Source organism: Lethenteron reissneri, chromosome 19 (assembly GCF_015708825.2).
Source record: "Lethenteron reissneri isolate LAM-NWPU_2019-01 chromosome 19, ASM1570882v1, whole genome shotgun sequence".
Taxonomy (NCBI): Eukaryota; Metazoa; Chordata; class Hyperoartia; order Petromyzontiformes; family Petromyzontidae; genus Lethenteron; species Lethenteron reissneri.
This window is the reverse complement of record NC_083797.1, coordinates 1,824,929-1,847,628: the sequence shown is the minus strand read 5'-3', so window position 1 is coordinate 1,847,628 and position 22,700 is coordinate 1,824,929. Positions and strand designations below refer to the sequence as shown.

The 22,700-nt window shown below is 52.4% G+C and overlaps 1 protein-coding gene across 2 annotated transcripts; it reads right to left on the bottom strand.

Annotated features, from left to right (window-relative positions):
- Window positions 1-7,483: 7,483 nt before the first annotated feature.
- On the bottom strand, window positions 7,484-21,854 carry GFRAL (GDNF family receptor alpha like). 2 transcript variants are annotated; one of them, XM_061554085.1, is made up of 10 exons: window positions 21,594-21,854; window positions 19,151-19,261; window positions 18,496-18,720; window positions 18,063-18,377; window positions 16,773-16,847; window positions 15,383-15,785; window positions 13,059-13,255; window positions 11,871-11,969; window positions 11,626-11,707; window positions 7,488-8,358 (listed from the first exon to the last, which is right to left on the bottom strand). In XM_061554085.1, exons 1-10 carry the CDS (start codon window positions 21,712-21,714, stop codon window positions 8,277-8,279), a joined length of 1,710 nt encoding a protein of 569 aa, XP_061410069.1. In that variant the 5' UTR covers window positions 21,715-21,854; the 3' UTR covers window positions 7,488-8,276. The 2 variants fall into 2 exon arrangements, with proteins under 2 accessions (XP_061410070.1, XP_061410069.1); XM_061554086.1 differs by lacking the exon at window positions 11,626-11,707 and having other exon boundaries at window positions 7,484-8,358.
- Window positions 21,855-22,700: the final 846 nt, after the last annotated feature.

The following is a 22,700-nucleotide window of genomic DNA, read 5'->3' as shown; positions in this document are numbered from 1 at the left end:
AGTTGTCTTGTGGTTGTTGTTTTACTTGCATCCCACTGGGATTTTTGCACACAGTGTTGGTGTACGGTGATTTTTTTCTGCAATATTTTGCTGTCTTTTCTTGGATTTTTTGTTTGCACATAGTCACTATAAGATGTTTTTTGTTCATGTTTTTGTTTTTTGTTTGTTGCGGTTGCACCCGATTCAAGAGCCGAATGGCTCACAGGGCTATACCTAGTAAATGAACTTGAACTTGATAAAGACATTGAATGTGGAAACCAGTCCCGAGTGGTTGATTGTCTCCAATCAATGCTGAGTGAATGATGCACTCACAGAAGACCGTGTGGCTGATTGTATGTGTAAGACACGCATGTACACATGTTGACGTGGACAGACAGATTTGCGAACGAGACGATGTTTATTTATTTATTTTTAACATTAGGCGATTGGGGCGGACACCCGGCGTCCCTCACATGTGCACTTCAATACCTGAGGGTGTTTTGAATTCAAGTTGACACCAGAAAAGAATTAAAATAACGAATCTAAACCCACGCGAAATTATGAACTTCGCTAAAAAAAAAATATAAAGCAAAAAAAAAATTACCCAAAACACTCGTATCAAAAATGCCGACTGGATTATTATTACTCCCGATACAGGGGGGGTTCCCCTGCCAATGATATTGGTGTACATGTTTGATACGAGCATGTGTGTACTGCACAGGGCGTGTGAGTCACGGGGCCCCTGGCAATGACAGAAACAACACAGACAGCTTTGTGAAATCACAACGAAGCAGCGGTCAGGGTGACGAATGTCCAGTCACTCGCTAATTCACTCCATTCACTCCCTAATTCACTCCATTCATTCGCTAATTCACTCCAGCAACTCGCTGCACCTGGCGTCAGTCGTCTCTGTATCACTCTTCTGTTGCCACCGCCGTGGTTACTGCACCCCAGAACGTTTGCGCATTGATCCCACCACTCTGTGTTCAAACACCACACTGCAGGTCACAACAACACACTCACCCAATCACCCTGTCTCTCAACCACTCATCACGCACGGTGACGAGCGAGCGCTTCAAAAGGTGAACACGAGGTTGCCGTCCACGCTGGTACAGAGGGCTTTTCCGGCTCCCCAGCGTTCGAAGAAGACGTGCACATCACCGACATGTGTGTGGTATGCGTGCTAAAGCCGGAGCCGCGCCTTAAGCAGGCCCATGAACACTGGAAGCACCACAGAACAGCCGTCAGTGTCACCTTGCAGCATCTTTTTAAATCCTTTATATTAAGTTCAATTGCTTGCTTGGGCGCTTATGACCGTGCAAATCTTTCGGTCGTTTTTTAACCCACTTCCCGTGATCCAATCGAGCTGACATTTTGTACACAGACTCGTTGTGCGTGACAATTTCTTTTCGTGAAATTTTTTTTCTAAAATTTTACACTTTTTAGGTACATTTTTTAAATATTTAATTACAAATTGCTTAATGGTGGCAGGCAATCATCTGACCCATAGGTGGCAGCCATCTCAAGCCAGAGGACGAGAGGACTCTAGCCGCCCGTTTCAAAGACCAATGTGGGCTGGGTTGTGGCCCATTGAACACGCATATAAAGGATTTATAGTGCGGGTTACGGGTTAATTTTTTCCTCGTTCTGTACACCGCCAACTTCGCCTGAGCGCAGGCGAAGTTGGCGAGGTCATGGCGCTTGTTAGCCTGGTAAGGCACCACCCCATATACGAAGCTGCTGTTGTAGAAGGGCACCCCCAGTTTCCTGAAGATGTGGAGAGAGAGAGAGAGAGACGGTGGGAGAGATCATGTCAAGTGCCATCATCCGAGTGACGCCCCCAACGAACCACAGGGGCCACGAGATAGACGGATAAGTTGACGAACGCGTGCGGTGAGATTGCAAGCAAGTCTCGCATTGTTACCATTCCGATCGTGACACTCATCCAGGAATGCTTGCGTAGACTCGTCACAGCCACGTGTACGTGCAATATATATACACAAATACAAAGATCCCCCGTATAGCCTTAACAGACTGTTGGGGCAAGTACTGTAAACGAGCACCTATGAAGGCCGGCACGGTACACGAGCGAGTGGGTGGTCAGCACCACGCCCGACCACCTTTGTATCTCTTGTGGCGATGTATACACATCACACCAAGTATTCATTTGAGGCTGAGTCATCCTAGTGGAGGCCCAGTACCGGTTCAGATAATTGTCACTGGTGTTGACCGTGAGCGAGAATCACTTGCGTGTTCACGTGGGAAAAAAATCGATATTTTTTGGGTCTTTCGGTAAAGCCACGTAAATAGAAAAATAATACAATTATCACGACGTTTCGATCGCAACACAAGCAATCTTTACACTGACATCTGCTGAAAGCTTTAAGTCAAAACAATTCGAGTCAAAAATAATTCACGCTCAAATAAGCCCATGTCAGGTTTTAAGCCGACACAGCCGGGTGTGGAAAACTCCACATTCCTATGACAGGGTCGAGTATGTCGATAGAGGAAACCCGCTATGTCGATCTCCCTACAAAGTTACAATAGTTCGATCGACCTACGGAGGGTTCTTGGGTCTGAAAGGCGAGATCAGCGCCGGCCCAGCCACTAAGCGACCCTTGCAATTGCAAAGGGCCCCGTGGCCAGCAGAGGGCCCCCTAGAGTCACTGCTAGCGAGTGGGTGAAAAAAATCATACATCAAAGGGGCCTCCAACTAAATTTTGCTTAGGGCCCCCAAAGGTCTAGGGCCGGCTCTGGGCGAGATGTTAACTCCCTCGCCTGGTGTATGCAGGAGGACGTGAGTTCGATCCCAACCCTGACGCCTGCTGCTGTATATTTGGAGTCTGCGTGTCTCTCTCCCCGTAGTTGCCTGCATTTCTCTCCGTGTCCTCCGGTTTCTTCATTCCACATTTACAGTTCTAGATTTGAAGCTTTCGTGACTGCAAGGATTCATACTCTTAGGTTTTTTCGTTAAAGTCACGTAGGTAAAAAAATTATAATAAAACAAAATAATAATAAATGAAAATAAATCAATGAAATCACGACGTTTCGGAAGCAACACAAGCCTCCGTCATCAGATGTAACTGCTCCAGTAAAATTACTGTAGCGTGTGAAGAAAGATATTCAAGACACGTGTGTTTTATATCGGGTGCTGGGCAGGGAGGAGCCAATGAGTCGGGGGGGGGGGTAACCACATTAAGAATATTTGGCTGATATAAATGTCCACACAATGGCAAGCCAACTTCGTTGAGCTTTCATTTGTAAAGGCCAGGTCACTTCTGAAACATACCTGTACAGCTCAGTGGGCCTTACGTGGTGAAATATTTTTAAAAAATAGTCAACCAGTGTTTGTTCGCTTGTGACCTTCCAGTTGCTAGCGGCTCGCTGCACGCCGAAGGAAAAGTGTTAAGTCAACGATTTGGTCACCCGCGAATGCTTCGCTGAGTGTCGAGGCTTTTTTTTTCTTCTTCCACGAGTGCCTTGCGTTGTTGGGATGCTCGCACTGATAGACCAGAGCGCACGGTCACCTGCCGACTCAACACATTCAGGCGGTGACTTAAACCCCACGCCGACTTCCAATAATGATAACTCCGCTTTAGAGAAAGTTTCACTAAAGCGGTTGTTGGTTTGAATTGGCATATATATACACTGTATGTAATGTATGTGTATATATTTGGTGATCCAAAATACAGGGCACATAGGGTTATTTCATTATTATTTTTAAGGCAACCGGTTAAATGGCAAACCAGTAAACGTTCTCAGAATCAGTTACCGATTTTGCAAAGCCAAGAACCGATAATCGCTTCCAGTGGAACTTTAGTCGGAACAGGTGGCGATACCCACACTTTACTTCACCACCCTGCAGCCTAAAAGAAAGATTCTGCTTCTCATACCGCGGTGGGGGACTTCATAAACTTGCTCAATTATTTAAACTTCCGCGCCGGGAGATGGAATCGAGCCGGTGCGCCTCTGGATTGCAGGCCCAGTGTGGCGGTTATCCTTAACACCACTGCGACAACTCCCTTCGATTCTCAGTTGAAAATGATAAACCATAATAAATGTGTATTGCCTCTCGGCATTTCTGTCCGTGCGGCGAACCGCCTCTTACCGGTTTTTTTTTTACCGGGGAGGGTTCCCATGCCAAAACTCCGAATGTAACCACCCTAAACACAATTCACAGCTTCTGGTCCTCGACAAGGGTGAGAAGACATGATGACAGCGAGACACATTCATTTTGCTCTGCTGCTGCTGCTACTGCATTGGCAGTGGTGCACAAGCATAGTCGAACGCAACTCGGCACATTCGCCGACAGTATGGGGCCGCCCATAAATGACGTCACGCACCTCGGGAGGGGGGGTCAGACATTTGTGACGATGTGTGACGAGGGGGGGGGCGTTCAGAAATGTGACGTCACATCAAAATGCGCAACTTTAAATAAATATCGAATTGTTATAACAACACTAATTGTTATAACAACACTCCTACAACATCAGAGTGCAGCGCCACATTAAATACGCACTACAAGGACAATAATTTAAAGCGATTTGAAGCATGTTTCATTTTTTTGGGGGGGGGCAGAGATTTGTGGATAAAAAACTGCACGTTACCCACCCAACGTGACATTATTATTATTTAGATTATTTTGCTGCTATAAATACGCACATAATAAGCCACTTTGTTGAGCTATCATTTATGGGCAGGTCGCTTCTGAAGAATAAGTTAATAGCTCAGTGGGATTTACCCGGTAATGTACAAAACATAGCTTAGTTTTACACGTATTGGTGTCTTTTTTTAAAGTGATGTTTACCTTCCCTCTACTTTACACTCCCACAGTGGTGTTGTGTGGTTTGTTGTTGTAACGTTCTGACCCGCCTCGACTGGATATCTGCGTCAAAGAGCTTTATAGCCAATCGGATTCCTCCAGTACAAAACACATCCCTGCAGAGGGAGATGGTAGGAACGTTGGGTTGCTCGGTCAATGGCCAGGGTCAACGGCGGCGTGGTGTATTCCGCAAATATGCCTGACTGTGAGGGCGGGCACAAGCCGGCGTGAGTAGGTTAAACGTTGAGTTTTATAAGGGCACCACGGGGTGACCAGCCCCTCCCCACCCAGCACCACCCCTCCCACCCCCTACCCCTTCCACCCCCCACTCAGCCCCACCCTCCCCACCCAGCCCCTCCCCACCCTCCCCACCCAGCCCCTCCCCACCCTCCCCACCCAGCCCCTCCCCACCCTCCCCTCTCCACCCAGCCCCACCCCTCCCATTTTTGGATTCACGACGGACGGACGGACACAATAATCCCGTGTGGGCTGGTGTAACCAGGAGGTTCCTACCAGTAGAAAGATTCTGATTCTGACACCGCTGGGTGTAGACACCAAACGTGACCGCCAGGGCGCACTGTTGAGCCAGCTACCTGTGCCAGCTCATCCTACCCGTGCCAGCTCATGCTACCCGTGCAGGCTCATGCTACCCGTGCAGGCTCAGGCTACCCATGCCAGCTCATGCTACCCGTGCCAGCTCATGCTACCCGTGCCAGCTCATGCTACCCGTTCCAGCTCACGCTACCCGTGCCAGCCCAGGCTACCCGTGCCAGCTCACGCTACCCGTGCCAGCTCATGCTACCCGAGCCAGTTCACGTTACCCGTGCCAGCTCAAGCTACCCGTGCCAGCTCATGCTACCCGAGCCAGCTCACGCTACCCGTGCCAGCTCAGGCTACCCAGCCAGCTCATGCTACCCGAGCCAGCTCACGCTACCCGTGCCAGCTCACGCTACCCGTGCCAGCTCATGCTACCCGTGTCATCTCAGGCTACCCGTGCCAGCTCAGGCGACCTGCTGGCGTGATCGCACAATGCTGGGTGGGGGCGAGGCCCAGAGGTTGGCAGCCAAAATAACAAGAAGAGAGATTTTTTTGTTAGAATTCAGTATTTAAAAAAAAAACACTCAATATTTCTAGAGCCGCAATGCATTGTGGTGAAAACGAGACAGCGGGTCCTTAACATTTAACGTCACGAAGCAGTCCTTAAAGAGCCGCATGCAGCTGGTGCATGCTACGTTATGTTAGAAACACGTAGTCTGTGCCCTCTGGTTGCCTCGGTGAAACATGCACTCAGTTTTGCCCAATCCTGGCAAGATGGTTCATTAAACTTAAAAAAAAAACTTATCACGGTTGGCTACACGCGGTGTGAAAGAAGTTCAACATACTTACAAACTAACTGTGCTTCGTATTCTCCAAGTTGCATCCAATTGTTGAAATTGCTCGTGGAACTTGTTGTGCTGTCTTTCCCAGCTCCTTGTGGTACCACCTCACGTTCCCAGCTAAAGCAACTTTTATATTTAGTATCTTGTTGAATATTTTTTTCCAATAAATCTAACCCTACCTTGTCTCTAATTATTCTTATTAATTGTCTTGTTGTGTACCCTGCTGGTATCCGTAACACGTTTGTTACTCATCTTGTCTGTCCGTGAAATGTTTTACATCCTTCTTTTAAAAAAGACCACCACACATACATGTAATAGCAGAATAAGTTTATAAATTGCCACGGTATGGTGTTTTGTTATTTATTACGCATAACTGTTGGACTCTTACATTTCAGTGTTTTGGTCTTGGAACATTTTTTTTGTAATTCACCAAATTTCGAACAATATTCGTGATTCTATTTTATTTGCTATCATCAGCGATTTCAAAGATTAGACTTTAAAAAAATATGCTTGAGTGAGAACATGGATCATGAACATGTACCATGTGGAAGCAATAATGCGCTGTCGGTAATTGACTCTAACCAAGGCAGAGTGATAAACTCTGTGCATTTATATATTCCATTATGAACGTCACGTTCACAACTGTGCATACAAATCATAACCCCAGCACCGTTTACTGCGTCAATTACAACCCTCTGCGAGACAATATTTAACACGTTTAACGCAACACTGCCTTTTCTGTTCTCTCGCCGTCGATTAGCCCCTCCCCGTGTGTTTATCTCTTTAAAATGTAAACCCTGGACATTTTACATTCTTTAATGTTACAAATTGAAAAGTGGGGAGGTGGCGGTGGTATCGGAAGAGACCCACAGAGAACCAGATACTCGTATCGAACCATAGAGACCCACAGAAACGCAGAGAGGCCCATACTTATGTATGTACGTTGGACTTCTTTCGCACCGTACGTAGACAGCTGTGCTCATCTGGAGGTACGGGGGGGGGACAACAAACTAACACGTAAAAAGTAGTTTTAAAAAATGAGTTTTCAATCAATCTCCATTGGCTTCCTAATATTGAATGCGGTTTGAATTCACTCGTTGGCGGCTATGCGCTCGGACGTGGGCAATGCTGTGTGCCAAGGCCGTAATTATAACGAATATTGAGGGGGACACAACCCCCATCAATATTTAAATATGCTCAAAATGTCCCCCCTCCCCCAATATATTGCTATTAAAAATGTTTGCCTTGCTATGTAAATATAAAGAACAATTTGCTAAACCTTGGCCACAATATCTGGACTTGTCTTCATATAAATCAATGCATAGATTTCTGTTTATATGATTATAGTTGTACTTTATTAATCCCTAATCTCTGCCATTACATACAATGACACAAGAAATGGTAAAAAAAAAAAGTTAAAACAGAACAATGTAATACAATACACTATTAGACATTATTGTAAAAAAAAATCCATCCAATGTGTTAGTGAATTTTATTTTATTTTAGACAGGAAATGAGTTTTCAAATATAGATATTTTTCTGGGTTGGGACCCCCAGACACCCTGGAAGATTTGGTCCCCCCCAATAATGTTGACTCCATGGCTCCGGCCTTGCTGTGTGCGCTACTCGGCAGGCAGTTTCAATTTGTGCGCTCTTATTTTGGCAAGCATCTACTACGACCGAGCAGAGCGAAGTGAAGCCGTGTAAGTTGTTGGTTGTAATAACTCTCTTGTTATTTGCACTTTGTGTTTTGGTGTCATTTCTTAATTCGTTTATCAATGTGTTGATTCTGCTTGGTAGTCGTAGGCTTTTCATTTTCTCGGTGTGTGTGTTGGGCTTTTTCGCATATATGGGATTCGGTCCTTATGTAGAATTCATGTACAGCGTTGTGGGATGCTGTTGGCATGAACGACGCTGTATAAAATGAAACTGTCATTAAGTGTAGTCGCGACCGCGCTATGCGACAAAAAAAATAACGTCACATACCCGACGAAGATAAGACGGAGTATTTTATTATTTAGGAATAATTTCACGACCACACGCACGGCATTACAGTGATTGCACGGACAATAATTACGACGCATAAACCGTGACTGTCATTTGCCTAAAGCGTCGACAGACGTGGTCTTGGGTCTCTTCTCTGAGTGCGGTGAGCGTCTTTTCAGCTTCACGCTGTTCCTGTAAAGCAAAACAAAGATCGGCACAAGCAAAACAACTCAACGCGTTCATCTCAATCTACCCTCAATCTACCCTCATCTCAGCTCAGCCGAGCAACCCATTGACCCGATCATTCCGTGCGCTCACTTCATACCGTACCGTCCACCTCTTACGCAACCCCCTTCTATCAGCCTCATCCACTCTCGCGCTCCACTCATTCCTCCTTCAACCCCTTGCCACCATCGCCTCCTTCCTCTGCTGCCCACATCTCATTCCTTTTCCCAAACCCGATTACCAACGGCCCAACTTCACCCAGCCCATAATTCTCTTATTTACCCATTTTGTACCCTAGTCGGCAAGCATTGGCAGACGCCTTGGCGAAAGGCGATTTTTATCAATCAAAACATAGACTCAAATATAATCGATAACACCACCGTGTGTGTGCATGTGGCCTGAACATTTTAACTGCAACAGGCGACGTTTAGGGTGATGCACCTTCTTCATAGCACATGGCAGAGCGGCAGCGTGGTAAGAGTGAGGATGGGCCCTCTGGCTATGATTAGGAAGCCACTGGAGCGGTGCACTTTAAATCTAGATTGAAAACTCTCCTCTTTAGAACTGCTTTTTGGGTTTAGTTTGTTGCCCCCCCCCCCCGCCCCCAACTGCAATTAGCGCGGTTGGCTGCGTACGGCGCGAAAGAAGTTCAACACGCGTACATACATCCTGCACCTCTTTAAGGCCACAGCCTTTATTGAGATGCTCGCAGCAAGGCACAGAGAAGGGGCAAATTGCGACTGACGCATCAGGGGCTGGGGATATCGTGCAGCGACGGGGTTTGTTCTTTGGCAGCTGGCGTCCGTAAACTCGGGGGGTGGGTTACGGACCTTAAACCCGCACGAGAACACACGTTGCCCCTGTGGCGAGCACTGAGGGTCTCCGACCACTCCAGAGGGAGGGGGGGGGGGCTGGTTGTTGTACTGTACATAGAAACAGAACGAGGTCCCACGGCTGAGCAACTGCGCTTTCTCTCAATCACTCGCGATCACGGCGCGCTCAGCTGCGTTGAAGAAGCAGCGATCCGGGGCGAAATTAACGACCGCTTAAAACGGAAACAATTCGGGGACTTAATGGGCAGGTGGTGGCTGGCGAGGTGGTGGTGGTGGAGGTGGGGGGGTTAAGGTTGGGGGATCGACCATGGTAACAAAGTGGAGGTGGGTGGCGCACCGCGGGGCAAACACGCGGGCCCCTTGGCCACAGGGCGCGACTTTGGCCCGCTCGTCAACGCCAGGGTCGGAGATGGCCCGGGTCGGCCTGGATGGCCAGGGTCGGCCATCCCCGACCTCTATCTTCGTTGTTCGGCTACTCCTCCTCTTCATCCTCCTGCTGCCACCACTTACAACGACGACGACAACGACAAAACCCCTCTAGACGATGTTCTATTTCACCCGGTTGAGAAGGCCCACTGAGCTGTCTAAGTCGCTCTTTCTCAGCAGCGACCTGGTCATCACAAATGGTAGCTCCACGACGAAGGGACTCACCATCATCATCGCGTGGGAATTCATTGCAGCCAAATACTCTTTGAAGGCATAAAGTTGATTCTCAACGTGGAGGGAAAAAAAAAGGTGGAGCCGAAGGAAAATCCACGCGACCACGGGGAGAGAGAGAGAGAGACACCGCAAACTCCAAATATACAGCAGCAGCAGGCGTCAGGTTCCGGGATCGAACCCACGACCTCCTGTATACCAGGCGAGGTAGTTAACATCTTCGAGCCACCACTTCCCCCTAATGCAGCAGCAACAGCGGCGGCCGCTCTGTGGGACGCAACGTGCGCGCTGCTCAGGGACCACGCGTGGTGATGCCCTCACGGGTTCTGTGCGCCGCACCACTTGTGTGTCGTGGTACGCGGTTGTGCTCAGACGACAATCTTGGCGTGGCCTTCAGGAGCGGGTCTCTCGATAGAGCCACGAAACAGCTTTAACCTTGCAAGACGATGAGATAATTCTTTACTTTATATTCAGGAGTCGTAGAACTCTTTTTGAGGAGGGGTCCTACCACCGCCGCTGCTGCTCCACTGAGTTATTTACCTGTAAGATGTCTGCAGCGACGAGTCGCGTATATTCATCACGTGGGGAGGATAAAACCGGAGCACCCTGGAGAAACCCCACACCTTGAGCGAGGGGGCAACGCTCTATCCCCTCCAGATGGGGATGAGTCCCCTGGCTGTGCCGCACCTCCTCGATGCCCCCCCCCCCCTCACGGGAAGGGAGTTTCGCAGGCATCTGTACCATGATCCACCAACCCTCGCTGCTTGCTGCTGCTTGCTGCTGCTGCTTGCTGCTGCTTGCTACTGCTTGCTGATGCTGCTTGCTGCTTGCTGCTGCTTGCTGCTTGCTACTGCTTGCTGCTGCTTGTTGCTGCTTGTTGCTGCTTGCTACTTGCTGCTGCTTGCTGCTGCTGCTGCTTGCTGCTTGCTGCTGCTTGCTGCTGCTGCTTGCTGCTTGCTGCTGCTGCTTGCTGCTTCTTGCTGCTGCTTGCTGCTGCTGCTTGCTGCTGCTTGTTGCTGCTTGCTGCTGCTGCTTGCTGCTACTGCTTGCTGCTTGTTGCTTGCTGCTGCTTGCTGCTTGCTGTTGCTGCTGCTGCTTGTTGCTTGCTGCTGCTTGCTGCTACTGCTTGTTGCTTGCTGCTGCTGCTTGCTGCTGCTGCTTGCTGCTGCTGCTTGTTGCTTGCTGCTGCTTGCTGCTGCTGCTGCTTGCTGCTGCTGCTTGTTGCTTGCTGCTGCTTGCTGCTGCTGCTTGTTGCTTGCTACTGCTTGCTGCTGCTGCTTGCTGCTACTGCTTGCTGCTGCTTGCTGCTGCTGCCTCCACAGGGCTGGACCGAAGGCGAGTCAGTCGAGGCGTGCCGTGCGTAGCCACCACGAGGCTGCAGGGCCGCATCATTGACAACTCTTTTCTCTTTTAATTGAAAACTAATTTCTTTAGAACCGCATTTTTGCGTTTCGTTTGTTGTCCTTCTCCCCGCACCCCCGACTAGCACGGTTGGCGCCGAAAGAGGTTCAACGTACGACCGTCATCTTTAAAAAAAAAAAGTTTTGCGTACTTACGTACCTTGAACTCCTTTCGGCGCTAATTAGTCGGAGGTGCGACCGGGGGCAAGGGGGGGGGGGGTCAAAGTTTCTCGTTGACCCGCGACGCGTTCTGCAAGGGGCATGGCACCGCGCTCCGACTGGAAGTGGTGGCGGACTGGGGGGGGGAGGGTAGGGGGGGGCGAGGGGGTGATGCGAGCGCTTACCGCCACCTGAGCAGCAGGAGGCAGGCGACCGCCGAACCCAGCAGAAGCCCCCCAGAGTAGGCCAGCGCCCACAGCAGGGGCCCTGCAGGGTGCAAGGGGTGGCACGTGCGCGGCTCTTTCACATTGGGACCACGTGACCCAAGGGCCCCCCCCCCCCCCACCGCCCCACACCCCCCCCACCCCCCCGCAGGAATTGTAGAAATGCAAACGTGGTGAAAGCGCCGACGGGGCGAGCAGCAACTCACCCAGACTGGACGATGCTGTAATCAGCTTGTCCAGGGAGCCTGCCGAGACCGCGTTCCCCACCGGTTCCAGGCCGTCGAGGCGAAACTTGTCGCAAGCAACTGCGGAGGCCAACACGAACGCGCAATTAGCCCACTGCTGCAAGATTCACACGAGCGGGGGGGCGTCGGCCGCTGGTTCTGCAACCCCCCCCCCCCCCCATACTCGTTCACAGTGGCAAGGCGACAACATTGCCCCGTCGCATTTGGCCCACGTGCACCCACATGGCATATTGCGCCAGTCCCTCCCCCGTGCTTTTTCGAACGCACGAGCAACCCAGCGTAAAACTCCCAAGGCACCATTCACTCGACCCTGAGGCTCAGCTGAGCGCAACCAGAGACAACGCCGATGTTCCTAGCGGACGCTGCATGGTCTGATCCCGCCGAAGAACCTCCCGGTGTCAATCAACGGTCTGTGGTGCACCGCATCAGAACATCGCACGGCTTATGCGGCCACCTGCTCATACTACACCGATGTAGGAGGTGCGACTGCCGCTCACCAATCACAGATCACGGACCGCAAAGTAATGCCGCTGCCCACTCCCATCATTGATCGATGGGTCTCTGCGCGAGTCTGTTGGGGCTCTGTGTGATTCTGTGAATCTCCACGCGAGTCTAGACCTCGAACCGTGGACCTCGTAGCAACGTTACTGCTCTCATCGATCGCTCGCCGCCAGTGTTTCAGATTTGAGGCCACTCCTGAAGCTGCTCACTCGACAGCCTCGCCATGTGCATATCCACATTGCTGATCAACTTCTTTCAATGTGTGCACGTAGGTTGAACTTCTTTCACGACCGTACATAGCCAACTGTGCGAATCGGAAGTGCGGGGGAAAGATAACAAACTAGCATTATACAAGCAGTTTTTAAGAAATTAGTTTCCAATCTCGATTTAAAAGTGCACAGCTCCAGTGGCTTTATAATATCAGAAGAAGGCAACACACAAGAACAAGACCTGGGCCTAGGTATGTCGGTGCTATTTTAGATTTTTATCAGACCTGGGGTCGAAGTGTTTTTTGCCTCCAGCTATTTTCTGCCAACTCAACACCCGACCTGGAGACGGCCCAAAATCGCGGAGGGAGTGAGGGGGGGAGCGGAGCGGAGCGGCCCCCAAACCCAGGCGCAGAGAAAACACAACACGCGCGGGCCTTGCCGAGGTGCGACGCGTTGTGCAGCGCGTTGTAGAAGAGCAGGCAGGCCTCCCGGTCGCCGGCCGCCCCCCCTCCGCACGCGCAGGCCCTCTGCAGCACGGTGCCTCGCGTGGCCACGTACGCCCGCCGGCACGCCTCGTCACGCGTGCAGTAGGGGCTCGCGCCAGCGCACTTGCCCACGTAGTTCGCGTAGCGCTGGCTGCAAGACACACACACACACACACGCACACACACACACGCACGCACACACGCACACACACACACACACACGCACACACACACGCACACACACACACACGCACACACACACACGCACACACACACGCACACACACACACACACACACGCACGCACACACGCACACACACACACACACACGCACACACACACGCACACACACACACACGCACACACACACACGCACACACACACACACGCACACACACACACACACACACGCACACACGCACACACACACACACACACGCACGCACACACGCACACACACACACACACACGCACACACACACGCACACACACACACACGCACACACACACACGCACGCACACACGCACACACACACACACACACGCACACACACACGCACACACACACCACACGCACACACACACGCACACACACACGCACACCACACACGCACACACACACACGCACACACACACACACACACGCACACACACACGCACACACACACGCACACACACACGCACACACACACCACCACACACACACACACACGCACACACACGCACACACACACACACACGCACGCACACACACACACACACACGCACACACACACGCACACGCGCACGCACACGCGCACGCACACACACACACACACGCACACACGCACACACACACGCGCACGCGTGCGCCCCGGCGTTATATATCACAGCTTGTCGCGGTGGCGAGATGTTGACTGCCTCGCCTGGTATGCAGGAGGTCGCGGGTTCGATCCCGGCCGTGACGCCTGCTGCTGCATATTTGTAATTGCGGTGTCTCTCTCTCTCCCCGTGGTCGCGTGGATTTTTCTCCTGGTCCTCCGGTTTTCCCCTCCACATTTAGAATCAACATCACGCGTTTAGAGTATTTGGCTGATATACATTTGCACGCGATAAGCCACTTCATTGAGCTATCAGTTCTAGCCAGGTCGCTTCTGAAAAAGAGCTATATAGCTCAGTGGCCCTTACCTGGTAAAATAAAATAAACCTGTTTAATAGTTGAGTTTATTAGTCGGCCTCTGAACGCATCTGCGGCACTAAAGCTCTGCTGTTGCCTGCAGAATGTGTTTGATTCTGTGCGTCGATTACCTTAAATCAACAGCGAAGTTCAACGTCTACAGGACTCGCTCCTTCTTGTAGACCCCCCCCACCTCTGTTGGCTCTGCGCCTTTCCCTTTTAGAGCCCTCCCCTTCTTCCTCAGGCTCCGCCTCTTTACGCTTAGGCCTCGCCCATACCCCCATCCCCAGACACGTGACGGTGATTTTGTGGGTAGTGGTGGTGGTTGTAAAGATGGAGGGTCGGAGTGTGAGTGCGCAGCAGTGGGTAATGGTGTAGCAGGACATACACATGTATTTTGAACTGCTTTCTCACCGTGCGTAGCCAACCGTGCTAATCGGAGGTGCGACCTCTTGCCGTCGCAAGAGGTCGCACGTTTCGCGCGACGAATGAGGGCGGCTGAGCGTTACGTAGCGCTCTATTGTCATTGCACGATGATCAAGACTAAGGATTGATCTGCGCGAGCGGGCTTACCGCCACGAGGAATTGTTTCGCGTCGACTTTCATTTCGTGCAATGGTTTTTCGATGTGTCACGTGACGTCGGTGTTTGTGAACCCAGGTCATTACGGTCTCTTGAGTTCCCATCCGGTTAAACAAAATAAACGCTATATTTAGCTCGTCCAAAAGCTCGCTCACTCATCATCTCACTCAATCATTTACCCACCACTCGCCCACCTTCTCACCCACCGTCTCACTCACCCACTCATTCACCCACCCACTCATTCACCCACTCGCTCATTAACTTTCTCAAATCAGCTTCGTCTGCCTGGAGGAGCTGTAGCCAGTGGGAAAGGACACGGGGTCACTTTCAAATGTGACTATCCTGGTCCCGTGAGTAACCCGCACCTACGATTAGCACGGTCGGCTACATACGGTGCGAAAGAAGCTCAACATACACACATATACAAAATAAACTCTCAACTACCACGGCGACCTCCCACTACGGTGACCTCCTACCGCGGACAACCGCCTACCACAAGGACCTCCTACCACGGTGACCTCCCACCACGGTGACCTCCTACCTGCACAGAGGGTCGGCCTGGCAAGCGGCCAGCACGTCCAGGCAGCCCGGCGGGGTGGCGGGCAGCCCGGGCGACGCCGAGCTGCAGGCTTGCTGGTGGAAAGCGGCACGCACGTCCCGGCACTCGGCATCCTCCCCCTCGTCCTCCTCCGTAGCCGCCGCGGCGGAAGATGAAGAGGATGGAGAGGAGGAGGAGGAGGAGGAGGCGGCGCAGGTGCACAGCAGCAGGCGCTCGGCGACGCGGTACGGCATGTCGTGGTAGAAGTCCCGCGTGGCGGCCAAGCAGCGCTCGGGCTCGCAGGGGGCGGCGCAGGAGCGCGCCAACGCCACCACGCGCCGGTTGCAGGGCGCGTCCCCCAGGCAGAGCGGCACCGTCTGGGAGCACGAGGCCGACAGGCCGCGCTCTGCGGGAGGCAGCGCAGGAGTCAACCCGTGGGCGTGAAGACCGAAACAGGAAGAGGATTTCTCTGCAACTCGCCTGATGATGCTGATGCTGGTTGTTGTTGTTGTGATTACGGGCGAAACGCCACGATACTCGAATTGTAGATTGAGTCGTGGGTTTACTCTCCGATACACTGGTGTGCTGAACGAGTAATTAATTTGGCACGTTTTGTTTACGTGACAAACCTTATTAATCGGGTGGTGGCGGGTTTAATGACACTTACGGGATGTTGAATGTCTTTTAATATCAAAATACGATGGTACCTCGTGATGAGAACGACTTGCAGAAGTTGTATAAAGTTCACGACCAGTGGGGGGGGGGGGGGGGGTGGCACGTGCATTTTGCGACCTCCACTGCCACTGTGCAGCATATTATTATGAACCAGGGAGAGATGTTCACGACGATATATCAGGGTGTTCGCCATCGTGATGACAATTTGAAAAACACATCGCCGCTTCAGTGTACATTTGCATTTGTTACAGGTGTCCCAGTCGAAAGCAAAATCCCAAAAACTTCGCACGCACCTGTTCGTGAATACTTTCACTGCGTGTATGCACGTTGAACTTCTTTTGCACCGTACATAGCCAACCGTGCTCAACGGAGGTGCGGGATCACCTCCAATTAGTGCGCTGTAACGCAAGTTTTCCCCCAGGCCTCAGATCAGAAGTGGGGGGGGGGGGGGGTGGCCTTTGGAAAGGAGGGTGGAGGGCAAACTGAGAGCACCTCGTCCGTCATATCGCTCCGGGCCTCCGAAAACATTTCGGTGACCCTTAAGCACGAGAGGAATGCATTTGCCAAGCTAAAATTAAGCTTTTGGCATTCGCCTCGCCGATTCCCCTTTGTGTTTTCGTTCGGTGAAAGTTGTCCTCGAGGTATCGCCGTCCATCTCTGGAAGAGCGCGCTGGGAGCTCGGGGCGGTGTGTGGCATGCGCGAGGCGCTGGTACTGACGGAGCTGGTAGAGGCGGCTCGACTTCCAGGCCGCGCCGCTCGAGGCGTCCGCAGCGGAAGCCTTCCCCGCCGTGTCTGCGAGCGCAGCAGCAGCAGAGCGCGGAGCACGCAACGCAACGGTCAGACGTGGCCGCAACTATAAACTAAACTACTAAGCTAAAGTGTGTATATCTTTTTTGATTGAACCAGGTAATGCACACTGGGCTATATGGCTATTTTACAGAAGCAGCCGGGCCACAAATGATAACTCAACGAAGTGGCTTATCGTGTGGAAATGTACAGCAGCCAAATTATTCTAAACGTATGATTCGAAATGTGGAGGAATAAAACAGATGAAAAATCCACGCGATCACGGGGAGAGAGAAATGCAAACTCCAAATATACAGCAGGCGTCAGGGTCGGGATCAAACCAATGACCTCCTGCATACCAGGTGAGGTAGTTAAAGCCTCCCCCCTCTCCCCCCCCCACCCGCCACTGGTGTATGATGAGAAATGGCCGGTGAAGTTGGCCCAGCGGCCGCGCGTTTGCCGCTCGTCGCGTCTGGAAACTATCGGGCCGCCCTGGTTAATGCTGCGGTGCTTCGTTAAACCGTGAAAACACTCCGCTCCACTAAACTACGCGACGTCTGCTTCACGCGCAAGTGGACATTGCGCACGCCGTGACGTCATTCGCACGAGTTGCCCATTTAAATTGGACGCAAACCAAATTCCAAAGGGTGGCGACAACCCCTGCCCCATGGCCGGGTCCAATCCCCGTGCATCCCGAACCCGCCCTGCATCAGCTGCAGATCCAAGGCCGGGGGGTGGGGAGTGGGTGGTGGGGGGGACCACGAGACCCTGACAATTGGTGTTTAATTGATATTTAACATAATAGAGGGGTTTTTTTAGGGGGTTAGATCGCGTAAATATATAAATGTGTCGTTAAACCCGCCACCACCCGACACAGCCAACTAGTAAGGGTTGTCACGTAAACAGAACGTGGCCAATTCGTCACTAGTACAGCACACCAGTGTGTTGGAGAGCCAAGCCACAACATTTACAATATGAGTACGACGTTTCGCCAGTATTCACAACTAGCCGCATCAGGCGACAATCATATTCGTGTGTGTCGGGTGTTTGCGGGTTTAACGACACATTTATATATTTACGCGATCTAACCCAAAAAACCTGTAATACGGATATTATTGGTCGCGAACGCCAACTACGCGTTCAACTGATATAATGTCGGGAACCGCTCCTCCTAAATAGGTAAGTCCCAAGATCCCACCGCCCCTGCCCTGAATCTCGCACCTTTGGCTTTGCCGAGGGGCGCGGCGGCGAGAGCGGACGCCACCTCGGCTGCACCGCCACCACCGCCGCCGCCACCGCCGCCGGGCGCCGGGTGGAGGCAGGAGGCGTTGCGTGCCGCCTCCCACGCCCGCCGGCACCGCTCGTCCCTCCGTGCCGCCGCGGCCTCCTGGCACCGCGGGCACGGCCGCTCGGCGCGGGAGCCGCAGGCGCGCGTCACCTTCGCCAGCTCCGCGCGGCAGGAGGGGCCCTCGTCCCGGCAGCGCCACCAGGGTGGCGCGCAGCGGCGAGGGGGGCGGCCCGGGTCCCCGCCCGGCCCTGGACACAGGTGAAACCACAGGGAGGGGTCATCAACCCGAGGCTCGCACCCTGCCTCGAGCAAACTTGCAAACGCGATTCCGGCGACGCCTGTTGGCGCTCCGGGCCCAAAGCGTACCGCTCTGTCCGGGCCCGCACGCCTCCGTGAAGAGGCCCCGGAGCCTGAGACACGCGCGGGGGTCCCCGTGCCGGTCTCCGTCCCCCTCCTCCCCTCCGCCGCAGGAGCAGGAGGTCAGGCGGGGCCAGCGCAGCTGAGCGAAGGCGCGAGTGGCGCGGCAGTCGTGGGGTTCCCGGCAGCGGTGGGCCGACGCGACCGGGTCGGCCGCGGGGTCGCGGTCGCTCGCTACGGGCGGAGGTCACAGTGGAAGGGGTGGGGAGGTATTGCGGAATGTGCACCTTTATAACGTGGAACGCGCACGTGGGATTTGAGGCCATAGCCTCAACCGAAAAAGGGTTATCGACTCAGCGGTGGTGTTTATCGAGTTATGGGACACGTCCCATAATAATAGCTGCACAACCTCATGCTGAATCGTCGATAATATTCAATCATCCTTCAGACAGTTAAATATTTACGCGATATAATCCAAAAAACCTCTATTATGGATATTGGTCGCGAAAGCCTACGTGTTAAATGGTACCCTATGTGTCTATAAGGCTATTAATTATGATTTACAAATATCCCCCCGTATAGCCTAAACAGACTGTTGGGGCAAGTGCTGTTAGCACGGCACACAGCCTCCACCACCCACTCACCCCTCTGACCCACCACTTACCTGTGGGGTCACAGTTGTACTCCAGCATGGCGATCACGCTACCACAGCTGGGGTCGGAGTCGCACTCGAGCCGCTGGGAGAGGCAGTCCGAGTTGCCGGATAAAGTCTCTCCTGTCAGAGCAGCGAGACGCCACGCGGTGACTCCGACGGCCAGTTACAATCGGCCAATCACGGCTGCTGACGAGCCAGTGAACGGTGAAACCCGTCCAGAACACTCTCGCTTCGTATGGAGAACTTCTTTCGCACCGTACGTAGCCAGCCGTGCTTTATCGGAGGTGCGGGGGAAGGACAGCAAACTAACATCGTGACATTTCAGTTTTTCAGTTTTGCGATCACAGTTAACCCAGGACAAGTGGGAGAGTGAGTGTGGGGAGTGGTGGGGCAGCGGTTAGCGAGCCGCGCACCCGGCGGCCCGAGTTCAAATCCCGCTCGTGCCGAGCACACGTGACGATTATAATTGTGAGCGGTCCCGGACCACCTCACCTCCCTAGGTCAACTCAGCCTCAAATGAGTAGTGCCTGGTGCAGTAGTGTAAACATCGGCACTGGGGAGACAAAGGCGGTCGGGCGTGGTGCTGGCCACCCACTCCATTGTGTACCTCCGATTAGCGCGGTTGGCTATGTACGGTGCGAAAGAAGTTCAACGTACACATGTACCGTGCCGGCCTTCATAGGTGCTCGATAACAGCACTTGTCCTAAAAGTATGTTTAAGGCTATCAGGGGGGGTCTTTGTAGTTGGAGATTAAATCAGTAGGCAGGGGTGAGTCCATGGCAGATCCAGATGATGGAGGAGAGTGAGATCTTGAAAACGATCTGGGACGTGGAGCCAGTGGTACCAGCAGTGTGCAAGCATCCCGGGCGATGTGGTCTCGACGAGCGGTGCAGGTGAGGAGGAGTGTGGTGTTGGCTACGTACGGTGCAAAAGAAGTTCAAGGTACACATGCACGTAAGCACGCATGCGTCGCCAGTGCTGGCAGAGTTTTAGGAGGAGGTGCACGTCTCATTAATTGGGTTTTATACAACCACGCCCTCGTTGCAGTTCACAAATGAATCGATTACGATTTTTAAAAAATACTTTTGAGAAAACATTCAGTTACACTATGGGAACTTTCTCGCCAGTATCAAAATACGACGATAGATTTTACCCTTTCTGCCAATAAAACAGTTGTGTTAAGATGTTAAAACACCAAACAGAAACCTTTTTCAACGAACCCTGTCTGCATCAACCACGCACGGGACTTGCGGTCGCGTGTTCACCACAAGTTCCGTGCGTGGTTCATGTAGACAGGGTCCCTCGAAACATTATTCTGTTTGGTTTTTTAACATCTTAACACAAACGGTCGTATTGCCAGAAAGGGCAACACCTATTCTTATATTCAGTGGCACGTACCCAAATTATAATCACACCTGCGATGAACCCTGGTTCAACACACACACATACACACACATACGAAGATGCCACAGCGAGTCGAGGCACCGCGCACGTGGCATTTGACGCCATAGCCTCGGTCGAAAAGAGGCTTATCTGCTCAGCGGTGGCATTTACCGATAACGAGAAGAGCCATTTTTATTTGAATTCGGTAAACAAACAACAACAAAACTCAACATTTCAAGAACCGCGGTAAGTATGAAGACGAGACGGCCGTTGCGGCCTCTGCAAGCAGCCCTCGAAGATCCGCGCTGTAGCTCCAGGAGCTGCAGGTTGCCGACCACCTCGGCTCACCACATGCGCCAGCGTTGGCCACATACTCTTAGGTTTTTTCGGTAAAGTCACGTAGGTAAAAATAAATAATAAATAATAAAATAATTGAAATAATAATAGGGAAAAAATCACGACGTTTCGGGCGCAACAGGTGGGACAACCACAGCAAGAAACAAATGCTGAAGTGGGCAAAAGAGCTGCTGTAACAAGGGGCTATATAGGTCAGCAGATGCGAGTGTGAAAGCGATGGGTATTACCTTGTTATCGCGGCATCTCTTGAGGAAGGCCAGCGTCCCGAGAAGCTGTGACTTCTTGTCTCGTTGTCTGTTAAAAACTCTAACAGATAGGTGGAATTCCTCCCCGTAGAGGGTATTAATTCTAGATTTGAAGCTTTCGTGACTGCAAAGATTCATACTCTTAGGTTTTTTCGGTAAAGTCGATAACAAGGTAATACCCACCGATATAGCCCCTTGCTACAGCAGCTCTTTTGCCCACTTCAGCAATTGTTTCTTGCTGTGGTTGTCCCACCTGATGATGGACGCTTGTGTTGCGCCCGAAACGTCGTGATTTTTTATTTTATTTCTATTATTATTTCTATTAGTTTATTATTTATTTTCATTATTTATTTTTACCTGCGTTGCCCACGTTTACTGCGGGCGACCGGCTGATACCTCTCTGCGCGCTGATCGGCTTGGGTGGCTGTGGCGGCGGTGTTGGTGGTGGTGCGGGGGTGCTGCTCACCAACGAGCAGGGCAGCGAACAGGAGCGCCAGGCGACCCGGTAGCGCCAGGGCAGCCGGCAAGGTCAGGGCAGCCGGCAGGGCCAGGGCAGCCGGCAGGGTCAGGGCAGCCGGGAGGGACATTGTCCTCTGTGGGTGGCGCTGCACGGGACCCGTTGCGCGCGCGGGGCTCCCCAGGGGGTCGCGGTTTTATCCCCGCCCGGCGCGGAAGCCTCTCCCGGCTCCCGTTTTTGCGCACCGCCTTATCGCGGTGGCGGCGGCAGCGGCGGTGGAGGTGGTGGTGGTGGCGGCGGCGGCGGCGGTGGTGGTGGAGGTGGTGGTGGCGGTGGTGGAGGTGGTGGAGAGGCGGGGGCGACACGACTCGAGCGAGGCTCATTAATTGCCGCGCGGCAGAGCGATCTTCCCCGCACGGCAAACACACCGAGTCAACATCTGGGCCGAGTCGTTGGGGGGGAACAAGGGAGGATTGGCGGGGGTGGTGTCTTTATTTTCGTTCTTTGCGAGGCTCCTGGCCCCCGCTGTTAGCGAGAGCTGAATTCGAGCCGACAGACTCTTAGTGCCGTGGCTGGCACGGGGTCCTGCTCCAATTCATTAAATACCCCCCCCCCCGCCACCTCAGTACCTCCACCGTACAATCTCCCCCCCCCCTTCCCAATGACTTCCCTTCGTAGCCTGGAAAACTTCGTGCCTCCCTCCAGCCCCCGGGCCCTCCGTGCAGTTGCACCGCCTGCACACTCGACAGCAACAGAGTCACCCGCGCGCGCTGCGCCGTCTTGTCCACCTCGATCGCTCCGAGCGCAATCGGCAGGTCCAGGAAGGAGGGCGAGGAGGGGGGGGGGTCAACTCGGCCCTTCACCCCCTCCGAGGGGATTGATAAGTACCACTCTACATCATTAGACCTCCTTTGCCTGTACCAAAATATAATAATAGGGGGTTTCCCCTTTTTTCTGGAAACAAAACTGAAAGCTTTTTACAAGGAATCGTGTGTGCATTAACCACAATGCTTGTGGTCAGAATGCAAGAAAGCTGTCTCTGGTGTGGACCAATCAGTTTAAAAGACAATGCATAAACTATCAGAGTACGTTTTTTGTTTGCATTCTGACCACAAG